General features: G+C 38.7%; 1 protein-coding gene across 8 annotated transcripts in view; it reads right to left on the bottom strand.

Annotated features, from left to right (window-relative positions):
- Nucleotides 1-17,671, bottom strand: part of SYNRG (synergin gamma) — a 92,279-nt gene that overhangs the window by 39,528 nt on the left and 35,080 nt on the right. For all 8 annotated transcript variants that reach the window (XM_059997355.1, XM_059997348.1, XM_059997350.1 and 5 more), the window contains 6 exons: nucleotides 17,311-17,388; nucleotides 15,600-15,796; nucleotides 14,725-14,973; nucleotides 13,130-13,260; nucleotides 791-909; nucleotides 593-655 (listed from right to left, as the gene is read on the bottom strand). In XM_059997355.1, coding sequence (XP_059853338.1) covers nucleotides 593-655; nucleotides 791-909; nucleotides 13,130-13,260; nucleotides 14,725-14,973; nucleotides 15,600-15,796; nucleotides 17,311-17,388 — 837 coding nt within the window. The remainder of the gene's footprint in view (nucleotides 1-592; nucleotides 656-790; nucleotides 910-13,129; nucleotides 13,261-14,724; nucleotides 14,974-15,599; nucleotides 15,797-17,310; nucleotides 17,389-17,671) is intronic.

Genomic DNA, 17,671 nt, shown 5'->3' with positions numbered 1-17,671 from the left:
CATCATTTGACCTATGGATTATCTAAATCCTACACATCAGGTTTCCAGTAGGATTCAGCCACAAATATGACTTTACATATATGGCTCTCAAATTATCATTCTACATTCCCTTCTACTCTATTTAAGCCCTTCTATCAGAGATAGGAACCACACAGGCACACAAAGCCCTCTCACTTCTACTCATTAAATTACAGCCAATTTTGAAAATCTTGAGATGTAAAAGACTGGCTGCTGCCTTTCGCACAGTCCACAGATTGCTGCACTGCCAACAGCTCAAGTCTTGTTTTGAGCGTTAAAATAACCGAAAGTGGTCACAGGAGTCTAACTTGGCTTGAAGGCTTCCAGTGAAAGGGAATGCACTATCTTCAAAGGAAATTGCATTATTAGAAAATAATTTTTCTAAATTATCAGTTATTTTATTATCTAATAACTGAACCACATTTTTCTTCCTTGTAATTTCCAGAGCTACAAAACGAAACAAAAACAACCACACAGTAAAATAAAAGAATGTTTGGGATGCTACTGAAAGAACCATAAAAGTCTCTTATTAAAAATTGAAATAATTTATCCATTTAAGGAAACAAAAACTTACCTAAAGATTTACTCTCTGCTGTCTGTTCAAGTTCTCTGAAAGCACTATATTTATCACCAGGCTCTATGATGAAAAGACAGAAGCCCAATTAAGGTTAGGAACCTTAAGATCACAGCTCAAGGACATTCACCATAAAAGGTCACCACTAAAAACAAAAATTTACATTCACAGGTTCATGAATTTATGAACTGTTTTTACCTCTAAACGGAACAGTATTTTCAGAGGACTTGTCAGCTGCAATTCCTTTAAACACAGCATATTTATCCACTGAAGCTGATCCTTTAGTTCCAGGAAGTGGCATCAACAAAGAAGGGGCACTAAAAGGGAAAAAGAAATATTTCTTAATGACTAGAACATTGTCTCCTTACCTTGTCATCAAGGAAGAACTTAGAGTTAAAATGGCACACAGATAACCTAGTTAAAACTCATGGCTCCCTGCTTTAAAAGTTAGAAACTATATAGGTACACCACAAATGACAAAAAACAACATCCTTTTCCTTGAAAAAACATATATTGAAACAACACTCAAGCAATAATTCTTTTCTTGATTATGTGAAGAGGAGTCAGATCCACACTGACCATCTATCTAATCATCTTTAAGCCATAAGAACCACCGGAATGGCATTAGAAATAGATTATTATAGAATGATGACTTCCTGTAATTTTAAATTTAGGTCCATAAAACTGTGAAAGTGAACTGCTCCAAGTACGTATACCCAATATTTTAAAGTAAATTAGGTTAACCTTAATATAAATTATTCTCTAAACTGGGTTCAGAATGCAGAGGTGGAATAGTTAAGATAAAAATCTATTTATGAAATGCTGTTCAAGCCAAGATGTAAATTGTCCTTCTTTTGATCACACTGCATTGCTTAGTGGCAGAAGTTCCCACATCTGATAAGCAGCAGTAGAGTTAATACAATTTGCATTTTTACGAGGATCACATCAGCAGTTCCAGAAGCTATCTTTGCAGCAAAACAACAATCACTTCAAAATTAGATAAAGATACTTTTGCCTGTGGACACATTTCCCTGCTGGATGGAAAAATAGTGTAATGAGTAGTATCTGTGTGGGTAATTCTTGGGCGGCTTAAACACAGACTATAAAAGCACTGCCTTTTTTTCCCCCCTTATCAGACCCAGGCAGCTCCCTGGAAAAACCACCTTTACATATGAATGACTACATTCCACTACTAGTTTGTGTCATTCAATACCATACACACAAGTTATATAAATGGATTTCTATTGAGTTCTTAGCCCTGGAGCAAAAATTTTCTACAGTCATTTAAATCTTCTTATCAGTGGCCTACAAGCAAGGTAAAAACCTTGCTGTTGCACATGCATGCTAATGGGCGTCTGCAGTGCCTGGAGGACTTAGTGCTATCAAATATTATAATTTCACACCAATACCAAACAGCTGCTACATATTTGATCTGGACAAATAGGTCACTGTTTATACAGTATAGGTGGATTTCTAAAAGTTCCATAAGTAATTAAACTACAACACACTGAACAGAATGTTACACAGGAATAAAGGTAATTAATGTCTTAGGAAAAAACCACAAAGTTGAATGATCTATTTGTTTTTTCATGATCGCCAACGTTAGCTATGGCCCTTTAAAGTCCATGGTAAAATCTTCCACTAAATATGACATTTATTTGAATATTATTAATTTAAAAATTATTTTCAGAATTGGAAAAAAACCAGGGGATCTTCAGAGTAATGTAGTACTGCTGAGTGAAGTCAACAAAATAAAATTCCATTCAAAAAACGCTATGACTCAGACTGTAATTTTATGCATATTACAAAGGAAGAATTCATTCCAGTTCTTTCCTTAAAGTTTTTATTAAAAAAAACTGTAATCACCATCAAAGTGTTTATGCCAGTTATATAAAGTAGTTATCTGTTCCAAACATGCAAATGGTTATTTCTACTGTTGAATACTAACGAAAGGTACTCAGTGAGAGAGGCATACTGTTTTAAAATTTAAGAACCTGCATTCTATTGAAAGATGAGACTTTAGAGAATTTGGCCACAAAAAAGTGCTTTGCTTTTTCTCTAGTGTATCATTTGTGTTTTACAGTTACTTCACGTGGCTGTGGTAGGTGACTTTACTTAGTTGCTCAACCTGCTAAATACATCCATTTAAAAAGCAAAGAAAATAAACCAACTCAAAACTCCTACGCCTTAATCCTTTTTGAACTATTCTATCATCAGCGCCCCATGACCGCTTTGTTTATTATACGAAGCTCCCCAGTGCCTGGCACACGGTAAGTATTTTCCAAATGGATAAATGAATGATGTTGCTCCCTTCCAGATGCCCTTTCATGCCAGCTCAAGTGCTATTCCTCCTTTGACTTTGACATCCAGTTCAACACCGAGTCCAACCAACTTCTCAGATACATACTTTTCAGTATCTGTAACTCTAAACCCAGGGTAACTCCCATAACCTCACAACAGGATTACCATGGAAGCTGCATTTATCCCATACCTAGCAGCAAAAATCCCTTTCACCATATGCCACTTACTTCTAAAATGCTTCACAGATTATGTCACAAATCATAAGGCATCCCATAACTGGTGCCTGCCCTTAACTAGTGTCATTTTTTCAGACTAACAATACTCTTGGCTCCAGCCTATTTTAACACCTTACTTGCCTTTTCATCTTCTCAAAAAAATAATGTCCATTTTTGCTTAAAAATACTGCTCAAAGTGGTCCTACCTATTTATATCATGATTTAACAAATAGCCTTTTAAAATAACTCACAATATGGAATACAGATCATCATGAACTAGGGAATTCATTATACATGAACACACAAACTCACCACTGAAGGAGCAATTCTAAGAGAGTTTTATTAGATAATATAAATACCCAGATAAAACTGACAATCTTTAGAGCAGAAACTGTGCTTTTTGCTTCTGTATTTCTAGTGCCTACCCCAGTGTCAGGCACACAGGAGATGCTATGTAAATGTTTCTGAATGAATAAAGAAACAATGAGTGTGGATTCTTAGACATGAACAAAATGTTTTCATGCAAGAAAAGCACAGAAGTAGTCAAGCCAGAACTGAAGAAGAAAAATCTGCAAAGTATGGCTGTATATGAAAGTAAACTACTGGGTGGAGACAATGCCACACAAAATTGCTAATACCCCATATATCTCAGGTCTGGCCACCATCTTAAAACTTTCTATGCCCAAATTTTAATTTCATCTGCTGAAAGTTTTCTCCCTGAGGAATGAACCATCAATTTGTTAAATTTGGTTTGTAACCTTCATACTACAATATATTCACCCAACAAACCTTTATTAATTACATATTACAGGCTAAGTACTACATACAGAGCCATGAAATACCGTCTTCAGGTACTTACGGCCCAGTGAGGGGAACAGTCAGGTAACCCAGTAATGGCAATCACGGCACGGATGTTCACGGGCTACCATGGCAGTAGAGAAGAAGCAGCCCTTAACTCATCTTAGAGGTGGGGACTGATGGAGTGGAGTTAGTACATACTTCCTATAATGAACCGATTTTCGACATGGAACTAGAATTAACTACAGAGAGAATTTCAGATTGAAGAAAACAGAATGGAAAAGGCCAGAAGCTTGAAAGAGCATGGTCAGTTTGGCGGTTTACGTGTGGCTGGAGGTAAGCTGTGGAGAAATGGCAACAGTCAAGAGGGTTGGCAGGAGCCAGATCACACACGGCCTTTTCCCATGCCAAGCAGAGCTGACAGAGTTGATGGCGGTAAAGGAGAGAGAAAGGAGACAAAAACAGCATGTTTCTGATTAGGTGACTGGATATGATGATCTAACAAATTCTTATTTAGCTTTGAGCAGGAAAACAATGAATCATTTTATGGAGGTAATTTGAGATGACTTGGGTCATTCAGATATGTTCTAGACAGCAGTAGAACATATCAATTTGTGCAGAGGAAGAGACCTGAGAAAGAACTGTTATGTGTCTATCAGGTTAATGCGTGTGTGCACTGGTACAGCGGGCTTGGAACTCCCAGTACTTTACAGTCACACCCCTCGTATGTCTCTTCTATGTGTCATTTACAAGTGTTTGATGTATTCTTAAAATCAGGAGAATAATTCTTTCCCTAATTCTAATTCTCTATAATGCCTATCCCTTAGTTCTTCTTACAGTGTCTGCAGGAAGTGTTGACTAAGAAATAATCAATTGGTTAAAATAGAAAAGATGAATGAAACTGCACAAATAGGAACATAAGAGAAATAGAATATGTACCCTGACAAAAACAAGTTCCAAAAGCAACCAGAAACATTCACACTGCTTACGCAAAGCCTCATGTGCTCTACTCAGTGGAAGAAGTATCTACTAAGTACTTTTTAAAAATGATGGGGCTTCCCTGGTGGTGCAATGGCTGAGAGTCCAACTGCCGATGCAGGGGACACGAGTTCGTGCCCCAATCCGGGAAGATCCCATGTGCCGCGGAGCAGCTGGGCCCGTGAGCCATGGCCGCTGAGCCTGCGCATCCGGAGCCTGTGCTCCGCAACAGGAGAGGCCACAACAGTGAGAGGCCCACATACGGCAAAAAAAAAAAAAAAAAAGATGGAGCTAGGAGCTTCAAGATGGCGGAAGAGTAAGACATGGAGAACACCTTCCTCCCCACAGATACATCAGAAATACATCTACATGTGGAACAAGCCCTACAGAACACCTACTGAACACTGGCAGAAGACCTCAGCCCTCCCAAAAGGCAGGAAACTCCCCCACGTACCTGCGTAGGGCAAAAGAAAAAAGAAAAAACAGAGACAAAAGAATATGGACAGGACCTGCACCAGTGTGAGGGAGCTGTGAAGGAGGAAAGGTTTCCACATACTAGGAAGCCCCTTCACTGGTGGAGATGGGCAGTGGCAGAGGGGGGAAGCTTCGGAGCCACGGAGGAGAGCGCAGCTACAGGGGTGCGGAGGGCAAAGTGGAGACATTCCCGCACAGAGGATCGGTGCCGACCAGCACTCACCAGCCTGAGAAGCTTGTCTGCTCACCTGCCGGGACAGGCAGGGGCTGGGAGCTGAGGCTCTGGCTTCGGAGGTCAGATCGCAGGGAGAGGACTGGGGTTGACTGCGTGAACACAGCCTGGAGGGACTAGTGGCCACAGCTAGCCGGGAGGGAGTCCGGGAAACGGTCTGGAGCTGTCGAAGAGGCAAGAGGCTTTCTTGCCTCTGTTTCGCAGTACGTGAGGAGAGGGGATTCAGAACGCCGCTTAAAGGAGCTCCAGAGACGGGCGCGAGCCACGGCTATTAGCGCGGACCCCAGAGACGGGCATGAGATGCTAAGGCTGCTGCTGCGGCCACCAAGAAGCCTGTGTGCAAGCACAGGTCATTCTCCACACCTTCCCTCCCAGGAGCCTGTGCAGCCCCACTGCCAGGGTCCTGTGATCCAGGAACAACTTCTCCAGGAGAACACACGGCGTGCCTCAGGCTGGTGCAACGTCACGCCGGCCTCTGCCGCTGCAGGCTTGCCCCGCACTCCATACCCTTCCCTCCCGCTGGCCTGAGTGAGCCAGAGCCCCCGAATCAGCTGCTCCTTTAACCCCGTCCTGTCTGAGCAAAGAACAGACGCCCTCAGGTGACCTACACGCAGAGGCGGGGCCAAATCCAAAGCTGAGCCCTGGGAGCTGTGCGAACAAAGAGAAAGGGAAATATCTCCCAACAGCCTCAGAAGCAGCGGATTAAATCTCCACAGTCAACTTGATGTACCCTGCATCTTTGGAATACCTGAATAGACAAGGAATCATCCCGAATTGAGGAGGTGGACTTTGGGAGCAAGGATATATATATATTTTTTTCCCTTTTTCTCTTTTTGTGAGTGTGTATGTGTATGCTTCTGTGTGTGATTTTGTCTGTATAGCTCTGCTTTACCATTTGTCCTAGGGTTCTGTCTGTACATTTTCTTTTTGTTTTTTGTTTTAGTATACTTTTCAGCGCTTGTTAACATTGGTGGATTTGTTTTTTCGTTTGGTTGTTCTTTCTTTCTTTTTTAATTACTTAAAAAAATTTGTTTTAATAATTATTTTTTGTTTTTTATTTTAATAACTTTATTTTATCTTTTTCTTTCTTTCTTTCTTTCTTCCTTTTATTCTGAGCCGTGTGGATGAAAGGCTCTTGGTGCTGCAGCCAGGAGTTACTGCTGTGCCTCTGAGGTGGGAGAGCCAACTTCAGGACACTGGTCCACAAGAGACCTCCCAGCTCCACGTAATATCAAATGGTGAAAATCTCCCAGAGACTTCCATCTCAACGGCAAGACCCAGCTCCACTCAACAACCAGCAAGCTACAGTGCTGGACACCCTATGCCACACAACTAGCAAGACAGGAACACAACCCCATCCATTAGCAGAGAGGCGCCTAAAATCATAATAAGGTCACAGACACCCCAAAACACACCGCCAGACATGGACCTGCCCACCAGAAAGACAAGATCCAGCCTCATCCACCAGAACACAGGCACTAGTCCCCTACATCAGGAAGCCTACACAACCCACTGAAACAACCTTAGCCACTGGGGGAAGACACCAAAAACAATGGGAACTACGAACCTGCAGCCTGCGAAAAGGAGACCCCAAACACAGTAAGTTAAGCAAAATGAGAAGACAAAGAAACACACAGCAGATGAATGAGCAAGGTAAAAACCCACCAGACCTAACAAATGAAGAGGAAATAGGCAGTCTACCTGAAAAAGAATTCAGAATAATGATAGTAAAGATGATTCAAAATCTTGGAAATAGAATGGAGAAAATACAAGAAACATTTAACAAGGACCTAGAAGAACTAAAGAGCAAACAAACAATCATGAACAACACAATATATGAAATTAAAAATTCTCTAGACAGGATCAATAGCAGAATAACTGAGGCAGAAGAATGGTTAAGTGACCTGGAAGATAAAAGAGTAGAAATAACTACTGCAGAGCAGAATAAAGAAAAAAGAACGAGAAGAATTGAGGATAGTCTCAGAGATGTCTGGGACAATATTAAATGCACCAACATGTGAATTATAGGGGTCCCAGAAGAAGAAGAGAAAAAGAAAGGGACCGAGAAAATATGTGAAGAGATTATACTTGAAAACTTCCCTAATATGGGAAAGGAAATAGTTAATCAAGTCCAGGAAGCACAGAGAGTCCCATACAGCATAAATCCAAGGAGAAACATGCCAAGACACATATTAATCAAACTATCAAAAATTAAATACAAAGAAAAAATATTAAAAGCAGCAAGGGAAAAACAACAAATAACATACAAGGGAATCCCCATAAGGTTAACAGCTGATATTTCAGCAGAAACTCTACAAGCCAGAAGGGAGTGGCAGGACATATTTAAAGTGATGAAAGGGAAAAAACTACAACCAAGATTACTCTACCCAGCAAGGATCTCATTCAGATTTGACAGAGAAATTAAAACTTTTACAGACAAGCAAAAGCTAAGAGAATTCAGAACCAGCAAACCAGCTTTACAACAAATGCTAAAGGAACTTCTCTAGGCAGGAAACACAAGATAAGGAAAAGACCTACAATAACAAACCCAAAACAATTAAGAAAATGGTAATAGGATCATACGTATTGATAATTACCTTAAATGTGAATGGATTAAATGCTCCAACCAAAAGATATTGACTGGCTGAATGGATACAAAAACAAGACCCATATATATGCTGTCTACAAGAGATCCACTTCAGACCTAGGGACACATACAGACTGAAAGTGAGGGGATGGAAAAAGATATTCCATGCAAATGGAAATCAAAAGAAAGATGGAGTAGCAATTCTCATATCAGACAAAATAGACTTTAAAACAAAGACTATTACAAGAGACAAAGAAGGACACTACATAATGATCAAGGGATCAATCCAAGAAGAAGATAGAACAATTGTAAATATTTATGCACCCAACATAGGAACACCTCAATACATAAGGCAAATACTAACAGCCATAAAAGGGGAAATTGACAGTAACACAATCATAGTAGGGGACTTTAACATGCCACTTTCACCAATGGACAGATCACCCAAAATGAAAATAAATAAGGAAACACAGCTTTAAATGATACATTAAACAACATGGACTTAATTGATATTTATAGGACATTCCATCCAAAAACAACAGAATACACTTTTATCTCAAGTGCTCATGGAACATTCTCTAGGATAGATCATATCTTGGGTCACAAATCAAGCCTTGGTAAATTTAAGAAAACTGAAATCGTATCAAGTGTCTTTTCTGACCACGCTATGAGACTAGGTATCAATTACAGGAAAAAATCTGTAAACAATACAAACACATGGAGGCTAAACAATACACTACTTAATAACCAAGAGATCACTGAAGAAATCAAAGAAGAAATCAAAAAATACCTAGAAACAAATGACAATGAAAACACGACAACCCAAAACCTATGGGATGCAGCAAAAGAACTTCTAAGAGGGAAGTTTACAATCCTACCTTAAGAAACAAGAAACACCTCAAATAAACAACCTAACCTTACAGCTAAAGCAATTAGAGAAAGAAGAACGAAAAATCCCCAAAGTCAGCAGAAGAAAAGAAATCATAAAGATCAGATCAGAAATAAATAAAAAAGAAATGAAGGAAATGATAGCAAAGATCAATAAAACTAAAAGCTGGTTCTTTGAGAAGGTAAACAAAATTGATAAACCATTAGCCACACTCATCAAGAAAAAAGGGAGAAGACTCAAATCAATAGAATTAGAAATGAAAAAGGAGACGTAACAACTGACACTGCAGAAATACAAAGGATCATGAGAGATTACTACAAGCAACTCTATGCCAATAAAATGGACAACCTGGAAGAAATGGACAAATTCTTAGAAATGCACAACCTTCCCAGACTGAACCAGGAATAAATAGAAAATATGCACAGACCAATCACAAGCACTGAAACTGAAACTGTGATTAAAAATCTTCCAACAAACAAAAGCCCAGGACCAGATGGCTTCACAGGTGAATTTTATCAAACACTTAGAGAAGAGCTAACACCTATCCTTCTCAAGCTCTTCCAAAATATAGCAGAGGGAGGAACACTCCCAAACTCATTCTACGAGGCCACCATCACCCTGATACCAAAACCAGACAAAGATGTCACAAAAAAAGAAAACTACAGGCCAATATCACTGATGAACATAGATGCAAAAATCCTCAACAAAATACTAGCAAACAGAATCCAACAGCACATTAAAAGTATCATACACCATGATCAAGTGGGGTTTATCCCAGGAATGCAAGGATTCTTCAGTATACGCAAATCAATCAATGTGATACACCATATTAATAAATTGAAGGAGAAAAACCATATGATCATCTCAATCAATGCAGAGAAAGCTTTCGACAAAATTCAACGACTTATGATAAAAGCCCTGCAAAAAGTAGGCATAGAGGGAACTTTCCTCAACATAACAAAAGCCATATATGAGAAACCCACAGCCAATATCGTCCTCGATGGTGAAAAACTGAAACCATTTCCACTAAGATCAGGAACAAGACAAGGTTGCCCACTCTCACCACTCTTATTCAACATAGTTTTGGAAGTTTTAGCCACAGCAATCAGAGAAGAAAAAGAAATAAAAGGAATCCAAATAGGAAAAGAAGAAGTAAAGCTGTCACTGTTTGCAGATGACATGATACATAGAGAATCCTAAAGATGCTACCAGAAAATTACTAGAGCTAATCAATGAATTTGGTAAAGTAGCAGGATACAAAATTAATGCACAGAAATCTCTGGCATTCCTATACACTAATGATGAAAAATCTGAAAGTGAAATTAAGAAAACATCCCCATTTACCACTGAAACCAAAAGAATAAAATACCTAGGAATAAATCTACCTAAGGAGACAAAAGACTTGTATGCAGAAAATTATAAGACACTTCTGAAAGAAATTAAAGATGATACAAACAGATGGAGAGATATACCATGTTCTTGGATTGGAAGAATCAACATTGTGAAAATGACTCTACTACCCAAAGCAATCTACAGATTGAATGCAATCCCTATCAAACTACCACTGGCATTTTTCACAGAACTAGAACAAAAAATTTCACAATTTGTATGGAAACACAAAAGACCCCGAAGAGCCAAAGCAATCTTGAGAAAGAAAAATAGAGCTGGAGGAATCAGGCCCCTGGACTTCAGACTATACTACAAAGCTACAGTAATCAAGACAGTGTGGTACTGGCACAAAAACAGAAATATAGATCAATGGAACAGGATAGAAAGCCCAGAGATAAACCCATGCACATATGGTCACCTTATCTTTGATAAAGGAGGCAAGAATGGAGAAAAGACAGCCTCTTCAATAAGTGGTGCTGGGAAAACTGGACAGCTACATGTAAAACAGTGAAATTAGAACAGTCCCTAACACCATACACAAAAATAAACTCAAAATGGATTAAAGACCTAAATGTAAGGCCAGACACTATCAACCTCTTAGAGGAAAACATAGGCAGAACACTCTATGACATAAATCACAGCAAGATCCTTTTTGACCCAGCTCCTAGAGAAATGGAAATAAAAACAAAAATAAACAAGTGGGACTTCATGAAACTTAAAAGCTTTTTCACAGCAAAGGAAACCATAAACAAGATGAAAAGACAACCCTCAGAATGGGAGAGAATATTTGCAAATGAAGCAACTGACAAAGGATTAATCTCCAAAATTTACAAGCAGCTCATACAGCTCAATATCAAAACAACAAACACCCCAATCCAAAAATGGGCAGAAGACCTAAATAGACATTTCTCCAAAGAAGATATACAGATTGCCAACAAACACATGAAAGGATGCCCAACATCATTAATCATTAGAGAAATGCAAATCAAAACTACAATGCGATATCATCTCATACTAGTCAGAATGGCCATCATCAAAAAATCTACAAGCAATAAATGCTGTAGAGGGTGTGGAGAAAAGGGAACCCTCATACACTGTTGGTAGGAATGTAAATTGATACAGCCACTATGGAGAACAGTATGGAGGTTCCTTAAAAAACTAAAAATAGAACTACCATACGACCCAGCAATCCCACTACTGGGCATATACCCTAAGAAAACCATAATTCAAAAAGAGTCATGGGGTCTTCCCTGGTGGCGCAGTGGTTGAGAGTCCGCCTGCCGATGCAGGGGACACAGGTTCGTGCCCTGGTCTGGGAAGATCCCACGTGCTGCGGAGCAGCTGGGCCCGTGAGCCATGGCCGCTGAGCCTGCGCGTCCGGAGACTGTGCTCCGCAACAGGAGAGGTCACAACAGCGAGAGGCCCGCGTACAGCAAAAAAAAAAAAAAAAAAAAAGAGTCATGTACCACAATGTTCATTGCAGCTCTATTTATAATAGCCAGGACATGGAAGCAACCTAAGTGTCCATCGACAGATGAATGGATAAAGAAGCTGTGGCACATATATATAATGGAATATTACTCAGCCATAAAAAGAAACAAAATTTAGTTATTTGTAGTGAGGTGGATGGACCTAGAGTCTGTCATACAGAGTAAAGTAAGTCAGAAAGAGAAAAACAAATACCGTATGCTAACACAAATATATGGAATCTAAAAAAAAAAAAAAAGGTCATGAAGAACCTAGGGGCAAGGTGGGAATAAAGACGCAGATCTATCAGAGAATGGACTTGAGGACACGGGGAGGGGGAAGGGTAAGCTGGGACAACGTGAGAAAGTGGTAGTATATATACGGACATATATACACTACCAAATGTAAAATAGACAGCTAGTGGGAAGCAGTCGCATAGCACAGGGAGATCAGCTCGGTGCTTTGTGACCAGCCAGAAGGATGGGATAGGGAGGGTGGGAGGGAGGGAGACGCAAGAGGGAAGAGATCTGGGGACATATGTATATGTATAACTGATTCACTTTGTTATAAAGCAGAAACTAACACACTATTGTAAAGCAATTATACTCCAATAAAAATGTTAAAAAAAAAATAATGGAAAGGTGTTGACAACATACTGAATCACTTACTGTACCTAAAAGTTAAAACATGAGAAAAATGTTTATGCAACTGTCTATGCAAACAAACAGAAACCTGAAGGCCTAAAAGCCACTGATCTCAAACAGAAGAGCAACATGGATAAATAATCATATTTAGATTTCTAAATGATGATTTCTGTGGAAAAGCAATAGTATGTTATATTGCAAAATGTCAAATTATGTGCCCCTGCCTAAAAAGCTTTTCAGCAGTTGAAGACCTGGATCTAATATAAGAACATGAAGTCATGCGTGGCACAGGTGCACTCAGCTGTAATAAATCAGGTTTAGCACAAGCAAAAAGAAATATTGTTAAGCAGGTGTGTACTGGGAGGAAATGGTAGAAGCTGAAGTTTAAGGTGGACAAAGGGGAAGGAAGTTTGAAGACTGAAAGTAGGAATACACTAGGAATAACCAAGAAAGCATGCGAGTAAGGAGTCTTAATTCTCTTATTTATACTTAGGCTTCTCATTGTGGATGGCCTCTTTCTCAATTATTAAATACAGTGTTAACTATATTCAACTCTTTTCTACCTGTTTCCGTGCTGAGAATTTGATTTTGAAGAAGCAGGCAACTCTTGGAAATCACTGAATGAGTCATCAAGGGATCCTGACTTGGAAGCATCTTGAAAATCCTGGAAGTCATCTTCTTCTGGTTTGACAACCTAGGTTTACAGAGGACATTGAAATAGAAAACGTCTTATGATAAAAAGGTAAAGAACAAATCTTCAACTGTCCACCTCAAAGACTACTTTTTTTTTTTTCAAAAACTACTTTTTTTTTTATTTTTCGGTATGTGGGCCTCTCACTGCTGTGGCCTCTCCCTTGCGGAACACAGGCTCCGGACGCGCAGGCTCAGCGGCCATGGCTCACGGGCCTTAGCCGCTCCGCGGCATGTGGGATCCTCCCGGACCGGAGCACGAACCCGTGTCCCCTGCATCGGCAGGCGGACTCCCAACCACTGCGCCACCAGGGAAGCCCTCAAAAACTACTTTTTAACTCTTCCCATTTAAGTACAAACACCTAATTTTAGAAGAACACCCTTTAGACAAAAACATCAACTCAAGTGCTTAAGGCAGGAATGCTGCCTAATATTTTAAAATGCTCTGTTGTACAAACGGTAAAAGACTGGTTTAAACAGTTAATTTATATAATTTTTAAATAGCTGAATCACATTTAATGGATTACTGAGAAACTGCCATCTTTATAAAACATTTTAATCATGTCTGTAAATTACAGAAGTGATACAAGTTTGTTTTAACTCATCACATACATGTATAAGGAAATCGTGAACACGTACTCCTAATCCCATGCTTAGGAAGTGAGCACTGTTAACAGTTCATTTGTTTTATAGAAAAACGAGCTTATATTATATTGTTCTGCACTTTAAAAAAATGTAATTACAGAACATGGACATATTTTCAAGCAGTACATGTACATCTACTGGCATTCATTTTAATAATCTAATAGTTTACCACTGTAGAGATAAGCCAAAATTTATTTAACCTTTCTTCTTCTGATGGATATGCAGCTATTCCTAATTTTTTACTCTAACAAACAATGCTACAACAAATATCCTTGTATATTTTTGCTAATTTGAGTTACTAAGTTCTGTGAGACTCCTAATCGAGTGACTGCTGGGTCAGAAGACATGAACATTTAGAATTTTGATAGCTATTGCCAAATGTGCCTTCCAAAAAGGCTGTACCAAAAAGCCCTTTTCCCTACATTTTTACTGACACTGAATATATGTTTAAAACGTTTTTTGCTAATCTGAGAAGTGAAAAATAAACTGAAGCATCTTAATTTCAGGTTTAGCAGCTTCCTCAAAAGACATAGCCTAAGGATATAATTAGCTTTATTAAGCTTGATGTTTAAGACATATATGATAAAGAACTATAAACTTTTAGCCAAAATTCAAGTATCTTAAGGCTTAAGAAATTTTTTTTTAAATAATGAAAAATTAAATGTTGTATTGTTTTAATACTGCTTAATTTTCACCTCCAGTGTCCATCATAATCCAGCACCTTTTCTGCATTCATGGAAAAAAAAAAGTTGCCTGGATTCATTTTCCAGGGATAACTCAGAATATGCACAGCCTCTCCATTTTGCATAGCCTCTCCATTTACCTGATTTGCAGGGTAAGTTGACATGAAGCCACTGGGAGTCTGGGCTGCAGCTCCCCCGACTGGTCCAACAAGATTAATGCCCATGACTGGCTGTCCGAGGGTGAGGGGCATGGAGCCTGCAGGGCCTGAAGGCATCCCAGTTGGCTGACTCACAGCAGTAGGCAAAGTCATAGGAAAGCCACTTAAAGTTGGAACAGGAGCCGCTGGAAACTGATTTAAAGCATCGGGACTCATGGCAGGAACACCCCTCTACATAGAACAGGAGGAAAATGGAAACACTTTAGGAAATTGCAAACCACATACAACCCAAATCTGGCAAAGAGAGACCTAACTGTAAAATCTGCAGCCCTGGTATGTTTCCACTCTGACTCTCCCAAAACTCAGGAATTTGACACAAGAAAATAAGTTATGAGGTTAATGTGAATCTAATATTTAGCAAAGAAATGGCCAACACATACCAATTCTGACATTTTCACTCTGACAAGTTTGGTTAATTCGCTACAATCAAATCATTTACAATGATTTTGTAATATGAGAAAAACTGCTGCCAGACCGAGTATACTTTATCTGTATCTAAGGAATTTTAGACAAGGACTTCAAAGGACAGAGAGTAATTTCATCTATTACTAACTAACTTTCAAGTTCAGAAGGGTTACAGTTAGGTCAGAGAATGTTAATATATTCAAGTCTTTAAACAAAGGAATATTTTGCTAGTATGCACATCATATAAAATGCACATTTTTAAAGAACTGTATCCTGAAAATAATCTAAATTTTAAAGTCCAAGGAGTTCTGCAAGGTTGTAGAAAAAAGGATTCATATTCTCTCAGTTTATATTGGAAAGTAATTTGACCTAACCTTAGAAACAATGTCTACCTGTGTTACTGCTATCATGGCGAGAACAGTATAAAGTTCTTCTTTAGTAAGTTTGCCAGGTGTGGTTCGATTAGCTAAGGCCCATATCTGTCCAAGAGTTTCCCTGGGAAGTCCGGATGACATCAGGATGGGATAAAGTTTAGCAGTATCTATTCCAGTCGGAGTCATTGTGGTTTCTAAAATTTTCTTATATGCATCTATTAAAGGAAAGACCAGATTACAAATGTAAACATATTACAAGTGATTCATCTTTTTTGTTGTCATTGCCGCTTATACAAGAATAAACTTAAGTCAAACTGCTTTAAGAGAACTGGAGCCACATCAAGGGTTTAAACTGCTGTAAAGATATTCAAGTGGAAATATCCAGCAGACAATTAGGGTCTGGAGCTTAGAAGAGGTTGGAGTTTGGCCCTACAGACAAAGATTTGGGGTTAAAGATAAGAGAAAGTCTTATAATTCATTAGTAGATAGGAACAATAAGATGGAGGTGGTATAAGCAGATGTTCTGGACTTTAAAAAAGAAGTTGTAGAGTAATGATGGTGGGACTAATTTGAAAATAGCAGTGGGAAGCAAGAATTATACCAATATCACCTTTCTCTTGTCCCAGTGAATTAGAGGCTATTAGAGGAAACATCATTGGGTAAGGTGCTTTGGGAACACAGCCTTCAGAGAAAGACAGGGTTTCAGTTAGATGGCGGAAAGTGTCTGAAAAAAGGAAGGGACCGTTGGGGAGTTTTTCACTATAAAATGGCCTTTCCAAAGGACAAAGTGGGAAAGGCTGTTAGGGATAGGGTTGCCACATAAAATACAGGACGCCTATTATTGCATGGGGTATACTTATACTAAACAACTATTTGCTGTTTCTCTGAAATTCAGATTTAACTGGATGTTCTGTACGCTTATTTGCTAAATCTGGCAAGCCTAGTTAGAGGAGTTTGGGGGATGAAAGTAGGGCTAAGGCAGACAGAGAAAAACGCTTAAAGCAAAAATTTTACATCTAGCATTTAGATATGGATTACAGTTAGTAGGCTGACCATAAGAACACATATTTTGGCTAGGAAATTATGTGTACGTGTATGTTTGGAGGGAGAAGGGAGAAAGAAATACAAGCTGGCAAAAAAGGGACAGAATCCCAAAATATACCAAGATCTAGATTTTGTTTGTTTGGCTTGTAGACAGAGAGGAAGAAGAAAAGATGCAATCTGTCTAACGGGCAGTTGGGAGGAAATCAATTATCTTTATGTACAACTGAAGTCCCCTGTGGTTTTGGGAAATGAGCCTTTCAATTTGTGATTATGCGATTCTGAGGAAAAGCAGACATTAATAATTTCTTCCCCCAAAAAGTTGAGCTACAGGGATCTTGCATGAGTTTTATTTAAATTAAGTGCAGAACCTAGATCAAGTCTATGACCAACAAAGAGAGCTAAAGATCAAAGTTACCTTTAGTTTTTAAGGGGTTTGCAAAGCAAATTGAACAAGTTGCAATATACTAACTGTGATTAACATAATGCCATTGTAATAGTCATTATTCTATGCACATCAAATATGGCTTAAATACACTATTCCCTTGTGCCAATTGAAAAAATAAGAAAAAGTTACAATTCCTTCTGCATATTCTGTAACCACAAGAGTAAATATTTATAACTACATTTACAACACTTAAAGTAAAAGTATCCAGATAGGAATCTTGGACAAAAAAGCTCTTTTTACCTGGAACCAAACTTTCATTGTATATCCAAGGAGGCATTCTGGGCTGAACAGGATCCTGTGAGGGAAATACTCCCACACCTAAGAAGTTAAAGAACATTATCTAATGTATATACTGGTACATGTAGCAGATGGGGAAATCACACTGTGTCATGTTTTTTTTAATAAGAAGAGCACTGGAGACACTAAAAAAAAAAAGTCACCAATACAACTAAAATTTGGTTTCTAAGCAACTCTTGTACACCTATGTCCTAAGGTGTAAACTAAAAATAAACAAACAAAAAAATACCCCTAAGATGTACAAAATCAATATTCTGGATCATATGAGGCTTGATGCCAGTCACATATATTACAATTTAAAGAC

Source organism: Delphinus delphis, chromosome 19 (genome assembly GCF_949987515.2).
Source record: "Delphinus delphis chromosome 19, mDelDel1.2, whole genome shotgun sequence".
Classification (NCBI taxonomy): Eukaryota; Metazoa; Chordata; class Mammalia; order Artiodactyla; family Delphinidae; genus Delphinus; species Delphinus delphis.
This window is presented reverse-complemented; position numbering and strand designations above follow the sequence as displayed.